Source organism: Indicator indicator, chromosome 32 (assembly GCF_027791375.1).
Source record: "Indicator indicator isolate 239-I01 chromosome 32, UM_Iind_1.1, whole genome shotgun sequence".
NCBI lineage: Eukaryota > Metazoa > Chordata > Aves > Piciformes > Indicatoridae > Indicator > Indicator indicator.
Window position 1 is genome coordinate 5,925,531 of NC_072041.1, and position 9,942 is coordinate 5,935,472.

At 40.4% G+C, this 9,942-nt stretch overlaps 1 protein-coding gene across 1 annotated transcript; it reads left to right on the plus strand.

Moving 5' to 3' along the window:
• Positions 1-3,502: 3,502 nt before the first annotated feature.
• On the plus strand, positions 3,503-9,434 carry LOC128977340 (arylacetamide deacetylase-like 4). Its single transcript, XM_054394848.1, has 4 exons — positions 3,503-3,673; positions 6,796-7,012; positions 7,729-7,792; positions 8,663-9,434. Exons 1-4 carry the CDS (start codon positions 3,503-3,505, stop codon positions 9,432-9,434), a joined length of 1,224 nt encoding a protein of 407 aa, XP_054250823.1.
• Positions 9,435-9,942: the final 508 nt, after the last annotated feature.

A 9,942-nucleotide genomic window follows, 5' to 3' on the forward strand; every position in this document is an offset into this window, starting at 1 on the left:
CCTTTAAAAAAAGCAACCCTTTTGCCAAGCTGATCCAATTATTGTTACATAAAGTACTGCTGTCAGATTTGGATAAATCAAAAGCTAAATTTTCGTGCTTCTTGATTTCATTCTTCCCTTGAGTTCACATTTTCCATTTGAAAAGATTCCCAGGGGTTCTATGATTTCATACTGCCCTTCTATATGCTATTAAGCAGAGTCTGATACTGTTGCCCTGTAAGTGGAGTTTTGCCATGGACTAAGCTCAAAGGGACCAGGTTTCTGTTTAACTTCCAGCCTTGACAGAAAACAGTCTGTGTCCAGCCTTGTCTGAGAAGCTACACTTGGATGTCTTACTGCTTTCCCAGGGTCTCACAACAAATCAGTACCATGAATAAAGACGTAACAAAGGTCCCACTGAGTGAAAACTCTAGATGACATCCATCTCTACATTCAATATGTACAAAACCAATTGTCTTTATAAGCAGAAGTGCAGTGTTTTCAAAGTGCTACCTGGAATTCAGACAAAGGGATGCAACATCAAGCATGTGGCACTTCCCTCTAATGCTTAGTAACTTAGTGGTAGAGTCTGTCACTTGTACCAGCTGCCTTTCCTTATCCTCACCTAGCTTGAATCACAAGCCAAATCTGTCTCGATCTGTTAGCCTGCTGCTTCATCTGAAAGAGAGAACAATGACACAATACCACATGTAAACAGGAATGGAGTGACTAACTTTTGTCAAAGTGACTCATCTTACGTTGTCTTTAGTACCTTTTCCTCACTTTTACACCAGTCAGTATTTACCATTCCTTCTGACTAACTCCTCAGTCCTGACAAAACGTCACAGACACACCAGGAACTAAGGGAGGCAGAAGCATTGAGTCTGTAAGGCCCTCAAAGTAAGAGAGGCTTATTGTTACAAGAGTCTAAACTGAAATCCTACTAAACCAATGTGACAGGGATTTTGACAGAAACAGAACAGTAGGCTAATGCCTGCATTAAGTTTGCACTGGAATTTGTAAAACAGCTTAGGGAAAAACCTCTAGATACATTCCCTCAATCCTCTCTAACAATGCCATTTTGAAGAATTCAGTACATGCAGCTAAAATTTCTTTGCAGAGCTACTGATTCACTAGTACATAGAGGTAAAATTCAAGTCCTCTAACTGTAATAAATTTCCTCAGCTTATGTTCTAGAAAGCAATCCAAAAAGAAGAGGAATGTTAGGAAGAGAATGCTGCTGTCAAAGGCAAACTTCTGGCTGGAAGGCTAGGATGGATCAGCTTTAGGTGTATGAATTAATGTGGAGGAGTGAGATCACATAAACTGGTGATAGAAAGATGAGACCTCTGTAGAGATTCAGCTGAGAAGGTGCAGAGGGATGCTGGGTTCTTCAAACAGAACCCACAGCATTTTTGATGATGGTCTGTGCGAGGCTAAGGTTTGGATTTTTAATAATTGATCTTGGTATATCTAGAACGTTACCTACTGTAGCAGGAGAGACACAAGATGATGCATTAGCTTCATGTAGAGATAATTCCTTGAGATGAAGCATTTCAGCTGTTGCTGACAGGTGCTGAATCACTTGCCATTACCCTAGATATTGCTATCACTAATCTTTCAAGGGAAGAGCAGTTCTGGAGGAGGAAAAGAAGTAAAAATCATTAAACCTCAACCAAGCCATTCCTCCTCAGAACACAAAAGTAGCCTTGCTTTTGTTTATGTTGGAATTTAAAAATCATTCAGGTTGATGTACCCCCACAGGTCTGGATGAAGAAGTTGGGAGGGGCTCAGTTAAGTGTCCTGCACCTCACAGTGATAGAAGAGATCAATTATTCCCCAGCTTAGTCAAATAATTTGAGTCAGTATTGGAAAGACGCCTAAGATAATCACAAGCTCCAGGCCTGCTGAGTTAAGCTCAGAGTTCCATGTTAGAACTTAGGTGGATTTCATGGTTTTCTTAACCTTAACATGGATTTCTTTCTTTGTTTATTTATTTGTTTTAAACCACATAATTCAATCAGTTGTTCTGGCTGACTTCCACTGAAGTTAACAATTCTGTGAAGAATCCAGCCTGCCCACTCTTACTATCTGGTCCTTTATCTCTTATGACTCATGTTGTTTACTCTCATTCCACACAGCTAAATATTTGTTTACTCTATTGGTATTTGTTTACCCTATTGATATTTGTTTACCCTATTGATTAATTCCCATTACAGTTTCTAGATCTTTTCTGTGATGCTTATCTTGCATAAAAGGGATTTTTGTAAGCAGATGTATTTCATATTTCATCTGCTTCTTTAAAGGTATAAGAAGAGCTAGAAAGGACTCACCTTATTTTAGTCAAGATCCTGCTTTCCAAGGGAATGTCTCTGCAGGTTTCTTAGCCAAAGGCAGAATCTTATGGCTCAAAACGAGGAGTCTTTCTCTTCTGTGACCACAATTACAGCTTTTATATGGGGTTTAAAAAGGGGTGTCTGGGAGATTAGTGGGGATAAAGAAATATTTCAGAGTGTTCAGGGGATAAGTACAGGTTTCACTGATTACATGAAGCTGAGCTGGTGTTTATTCCCATTTTACTTTTACCCAAAGAAGTTTTTCCCAGTCAAATGGTGGAAAGAAATCATGGTGTTGTACCTGCTCGCTCATTCCTCTACCATCATCACATCTACTGGTAGAAGCACTTAGCTAGTCATATGGTCTAATCACAGCTTAAATTACAACAGAGGATAATATAGAGCTATCTTGGGGGAAAAAAAAGCAAATCATGACACTGCAAAGACAGCAAAATCCTTTCTGTTGTATGAATCAGAATATAGAATTAGGACCAAAGATCTCCAAGGCCAGGAGAGGTTTCCCTCTGATATCACTGGCCCATTGGTGAGCCCAGAGACCCTTGCTGCACACTCAGGTAGGGAGCTTCCAGGTAGAGTGATAACTGTGGATCTTTAAAAGCAAAATTCCTTTAGATGTGCTTCCTTTAGACGTCTGTTCTAACTGCTCTGGATGGCTGCCTTCCTCAGCAACACATCAGGGCAAAAAGAGATCAGCACTAAGCAAAAAGCCTTTGAATTGTACTTCAGACCTATTCCATGAGCAGAACCATTAGAATTCCTGAGCATAGAAGCTGGAGTTCAGCACTGCCAATCTTCCATAGGTTCTTAAGCAAGGGGAATATCTTTCATTACACCAACTAGTACACTTGCAAAAACCACACATGACTTTTCAGGCCCACAAAACAGAACAGAATTAAACCAGACTAAAGATCATTTGCAATTTTGGAATATCTAAAATAATGACATTTTCTGGACGTGAGTCTCCTATGTATTAACCTTGCCAGTGTTACATAAAGCTGTAACCACCGGATGTTTGTCTGCTTCCAGCATCTGGCAGCCTCATCTGTAGGAGGAGGGTGGAGGAACTTTGATATGTAAATTACTTCTCTGTGGAGTCACTCTGGAGGATATAAACACTGACAAAATCATATCACAGTTCTCTAAGAAATTATTCGCACCAAAGGAAAATGGAATCCTTTTATGCTCTGGCTTTAATAGCAGGAATCCTTGTTACTTGTGTATTACTGGTTTTAATTGCAATTTATCATAATTCCTTCAAGACAGAGATTCCTCCTGATATTGACCAGCCTTCAAAGCTCCGCCTATATCATTGCACATATGTTCTGATGGAAATCCTGGTGAGTTTATCATGCTCTGTGATATTACGATTGTCAGGAAAGGAAAAACTTTCAAAACCCTTTAGACATCTGCTGGTACTTTTGGTGAATTTCTAGGTTAACTTACAGAAGTAGCCCTCACAGTGAGGACTTCTCAGGTGCATGGTGCTTTGTGCATTGCACATCTGTACTGAACATGTCCTGCTCATTCTGATGAATGCTGCTTTTCTTGTGGCAGTGCAGTGCCTGTTTGTACTGCCTGATGCAGTAAAGACTTCTTTTCTGCAGTACAGGACAGTCTTTTCCTCTTTTCTTCCACCTGACTTGCTATGTTTCTTAGAAAAGCTGCATCAGCAGGTAACTGTTACCTTCTACAGCATGGGTGTCTTGCATACCATGCTCCTATTGCAGCTAGCCACATACTCTGTCATAAAGAAGTCAGTGACAATCCCAAATGGAAGAGATAAGAGAAAGCCTCCAAGCCCACATCCTAGCTTTTGTTTCAATCTGTTCATACAGGTCTTCATTTAGACAAACTGTGCATATCACACTGGGATAGAAAACTTTCATAATGATTATTTCAGCTGGCAAAACACAACACTTCCAAGTGAGACAGAAAGACTGGCTAATGTAGCCTTAAAGACCATGAAGCTCAAACTGAGTGTGTTTTTGGATAGTTGGTGTCTCATTCCATAATTATTTTAAAAGTAAAAATCTGGTCCCCATATGCTTCTCCACACAAAAAGCCATTTTGTGCCAGAATTTAGGTGTTCCAGCAAATAGTTTTTCAAAGACTATTTCACAAGAAAAAGTATGCTGGCATACTGATCTGACTCCTTTTTTTTCTTTCACATAATCACATTTTAGAACCTGGTTTATGTTTCACTTATGAATACTGATCACATCTGTCTAGAAATAGTCATACCCTTTATTTATTGACTGTATTGCTATTGACTCTGAAGTATTTTGCAATTATTGATCAAGAAGTTTTTCAACAGAATACCTACTAAATTCCTTGTTCTTCTTCATGACTCTTTTCCCTCTGTGATGCCAGGAGCTCCTAAGGTAAGGAAGGGAAAGGGGATATTTAGCCAAAATGCTGATGCATAGCTTATCATGTATATTACTCTCTGTTATCTGAAAGCTCAGTGAAAACTCAAGGCCCTTAGGAAGCAGAGATGAGATTAAATAAACACAGTATGGCAATTCTGACAAGTGCAATAATTCCAAATCATAACTCTTGACATAAAAAAATTACTTAAGTCATGAGAGTTTTGGAAACTTGCTCTTTGGGGAAAGTTATACTGACCCTGTGCTTTCTGCCATGGTTGCCTTGGCTCTTATATTAATTTTCCCTTTTATCATGATACCTAAACATGTGTATTTTCAACTGTAAGGCAGGAACTGGATCTATCCATTTGTCTCTAGGAACTGGGACTTAAACCCCCCAAGCACCGCTGGCATTTGTGGAACAGAGCGTTATGAAAAAAACTCCAAATCCTCTCTGAGTTCCCACCTTTGTTTCTAAATCACTTTCTCTCTCTCCCATGGCCCATGGTGGTTTCTTTTATTATTTCTCACCCAACTTGTTTATTACAGCCTGGTCTGGATTACTGGGAAGAGAGAATCTATGTTGTTTGAGAAAGGCCTTGGTGAGGAACTGGATGTTGTGACGCTCTTGAACTATAGAACATTTAGTTTCATGTGTAGGTGATAGCTGGGATCATGCCTAAGAAAGTTCTACCTCTGTCTTACTCTGACATTCTTTCACAGCAGAATTACTATTTAAGGCCAATATTTGAGTTGTCTCTGAGCCAGATAGTGCAGATCTAAATTAAAGCCCAGATGCACAAGGCTGGAAAGGAAAACACACGAATGCATAGCTGGCCATTAGTTGGTAAGGCATTGAGAGCAGTGTACATGGAGCCTTCTGTTGCTCAGAGGAGAGCAATACAATTTGCAAATTGCTTGTGGTGATTATCATCATTCCAGAAGAATGAATGACAGCAGTCTGTAGGGGCAATTAAGTCACCATCTAATAGGAAAGGAAATGCTGTTCCTAGCAGGAAATGCATCTGTTATACCACATGCTCAAAATACAGCAGGATTCCAGTGTGCACTTCAGGCTGTCTTCACTATCAGCAGCTGAATGGCCTTGGAGAAGAAAATCACAGAATTGTCAGGGTTGGAAGGGACCCCAAAGACCATCTAGCTTCAATTCCCCTGCCATGGGCACGGAGACCCTCCACTGCATCAGGTTTTGACACATGTAACAAACCTCCCCTGTCTCTAGAAAATTCATTTTCCCTGATTAGATGGAAGATCCTGACTGCAGAGCCATTTCATGGGAACCTGTAAGATCTGGATAAAGGCAAGATTTTCACTGGTGGAGGAGGAGATAAGATTCAGAACCATTTTCATCAGTACTCATTTAGGCCAGCAGCCCTTCATTATTAATTATAGGCACTAATAATTTTCTTAAAGCTTCTTCATACTGCCCCTGTGGAATGGAGGCGACCCAAGTCAAGTAAGTCACCAAATCTTTCACACAAACTGGTGTGTGTCTTTTTCTCCCAGTATACTGAATGCTATCATGCTAGGGACATTTGTATCTCACTGAAACACTTTGATTGAGGCATCTGAAATATACAGCCTCCCTTTATAACCCATGGAGATGAACAGACATCTCCAGAGCATGATTTAACACACCTGAAATTGGAACCATCCAAGAAATGCCTCTTTCTCTCCACTGATTAGAAAAGGAGCCTCAGGCCTCAGGACTCCTCCCTTCCATACCAAACAAAGTGCCTGATGTTACTTGTGGTAAAGCCAGATCACAGACATTAGAAGGTATTTATATATGTATTTTATATGTATATTTATACATATACACTTCATGGAACAAGTATTGCAACATTCCTCCAGAAGTAATGGGACCTCAGATGACAAAGATGTGCATTTTCACTTTCATAACTGAAATTACAAAGCCACTGGAGTTATTTGTGCTAATCCTATGAGGCAGCAAACAACCAACACAATTATCCTAAATATAGTATAGAAAAAGGTAGCTCATGGCATTTCTAGAGTGGGAAGACCTAAATTCCCTATGCTGATGTCTCATTTTTCCTCTTACATCTATGTAGGCAAAGAAGTTGCAAAGTCTGGGCATCTTAGAGGATCACAAACTTACAAGGCTGATTTTTGATGGCCTCCCAGCATGCAGGGATTCAAAGCTCTTCATAAAGGATCTGCATTTTGATGAGGTGCCAGTGAGGATTTACCTCCCAAGAGAACCATCCGCAAGCAAAAGGAGAGGAGTCATCTTCTTCCACGGAGGATGTGGGATCTTTGGAAGTATCAGTAAGGAACTGAAAGAGACAATTTCTTTCTTTAGGATTGATAACTATATATTTTTTAAAACTCTCCTGAATCTAAAAAGTGACTGAAGCTTATTTTGAGAGATATAGAAAGCACTTCATGGGTATTTTTACTTTTCAAATTTTCTAATCTGCCCTTATTTAATATCTAAGTAATTTTCATAGGACATAGCACTCTTTATGGAATATATATTCCTTACAGTAAGTAAGGAAGGCTGGAGAGGGACTTTTTGTAAGAGTGTCTGGCAACAGGACAAGGGGGAATGGTTTGAAGCTGAAACAGAGTAGGTTTAGACTGTATCTTAGGAAGAAGATCTTCAGTACGAGGGTGAGACTCTGCAATAGGTTGCCCAGGGAGGTTGGGGATGAAACTACATCTAAACCTCCTCCCTGGGGGTGTTCAAGGCCAGGTTGGATGAGGCCTTGAGCAGCCAACTCTAGTTGAGAGGCATCCCTGCCCATGGTGGGGAGGTTTGAGTAGATGCTCTCTAAGGTCCCTTCCAACCCAAATCTAGGATTCTATGAAATTGTTCCTCATGTCCAAGCTAACCCTTCCCTGGCACAACTTGAGGCCACTTCCTCTTGTCCTGTCACTTGCTACCTTGGTGCAGAGACAGACCCCCACCTCACTTCAGCTTTCTTTTGGGTAGCTATTTCTAAGCTAAGATGTTAATTATATTAACAACATTTGTTCTTCAGGAAGCCATGAAAGGATCTGCAGGTCCATAGCCACCAATTCTGATTCAGTGGTTGTGTCTGTTGGGTAAGTGAACTCCACCCAGAACAAGACAGTTCTGCTGCTTTATCCCCTGCTTCCCTCACTCCTCTGAATGATGCCAGCTCTACTTGCATTTCTTTGAATATGAGAACAGAAACTGAGCTCTGGTGTTGTTGATAAGTGCAAGCAAATATGTGCCATGGAATAATGAGAAATACCTGACAGAGGTTTATAAAGTTACAAAACTAATATATGTGCCAGCTATTTCCAGAAGAACAAAGAGATTTGGTCATTTTACATTGCTCTCACTACAGATATCATTGCCTTTGTTCAATAATAAGGGATTATAAGAGGCTGTCCCAATTTCAGGTTTTAATATTTAGGGGTTTTGGGGATGATTTTAAAGCATAAATAGAGCTGTAAAATGGAATCCTTTCTTTTTGAAACTGCATGGACCACTTTTAAAGATGTTTTCCCTCTGGAAAGTCACTGATGGTATGAGGAAACTTTAGTTTCCAACAAATACTTCCCTGAAAAAAAAAATCATTACTAAAGAATTTCATTAAGCTGGGAGGAATTTGATTTGAGAATGAACTGCATATTCCATATCTCATTTTAGTAACTCATGATGTGTTTAAAGTGACTCTGAAATAAGATAGTGAGATCCTTTTATTCCCTGGTTATTAGGATGTTTACTTTATGAATCCATGGAATTAAATTCACAGACTGGTGCAGAACCAGGAAAGCAGAAGCAGTGTGCCTGAGCCAACAGCAAAGGGTTAAACTAAATATGCAGTACTGGGCTTGGTGAGGTTTTCAAATGCCTGGGATGGATTTGAGATGGATTTAAGATGACAGATTCAAGCAATTTAAAAACCACGTGTCTGTAATAACAGCTGCCCTTGTACCTGGCAGGTATGGGTTATCTCCTGAGCACAAGTACCCAGCCCAGACCCTGGACTGTCTCACTGCCACCCTGCACTTCCTGAAGGCTGCAGAAAACTATGGAGTGGATCCTGAGCGGGTGATTGTCTGTGGAGATAGTGCAGGGGGCACCTTTGCTACCAGTGTTTGCCAAGAACTGGTAAACAGAAGAGAGATCCCAAAGATACGTGCCCAGGTACTGATCTATCCCCTTGTCCAAGCACTGAACTTTAATCTGCCATCGTACCAGCAAAATGCTTTCATTCCCTTCTTGTCCCGAGAACGCACAGTTCATTTCATCCTGAAGTACCTGCAGAAGGATTACTCTCTGAAGGAAGCCATCCTAGCAGGTTCTCATGTTCCTGAGAGGATCACTTTGAAATACAGGAAATGGATAAACCCAGACCTTATCCCGGAGACATTTAAACTGGGCTATAAACCACCGCTACCCTCTCCATTTTTACCTCAGGCCTATGGGGAAACAAAAGAACTGTTTGAGACAAGAGTTTCCCCACTGTTAGCAGAAGATGCTGTTGTTTGCTGCCTACCTGACACTTGCATCATCACCTGTGAGCACGATGTGCTCAGAGATGATGGATTGCTGTACAAGAAACGCTTAGAGGACAACAAGGTAAAAGTGACCTGGCACCACATGAAAGAAGGCTTCCACTGCGCACTGGGATTTTTTGGTTATGGTATTTTCTCTTTTCCATCATCAAGTAAAATGGTGAACCACATTGTAACCTTTATAAAAGGCTATTAAAACATTCCTTTGAATACAGTGAGCTGGTATGCAGATAGAGTGTCTTCAACTGACCATTCCCTAGCTGTTTGTACCCTAGAATCTAGGCAAGAAATAGTAAGCGAAAGATTAGCATGGTCTGATGAATTCTCATTTTCAGGTGCTGTTACTTGGGAACATGATGTTTTGGGGGGTTTTTGTTTGTTGTTTTTTTTTTTTTTTACCCATTAACTGGTGTGCCTGTTTTTCTGTTCTCTTCTTACGTTGTAAGAATTTCGGTTCTGTTCTTATGGCAAAGAATAAAACCTCACCCTAGCAAAAACTGTTTTGAAGCCTGCCATAAATGAGCAATCAGCAATGTGCACACATCTGTCCACATAACACTCACAAAATCAGCATGACAGCACAGATTAGAAGTCCCTCCACTGCCTCTGGAGAATGAAGATGCTTTCACTTCTGAGATAAGTAGTAATCATCATCAGACTATGTGGTAGCATCCAGTAGCTTTGGACTTGGTTGTAAAATCTGA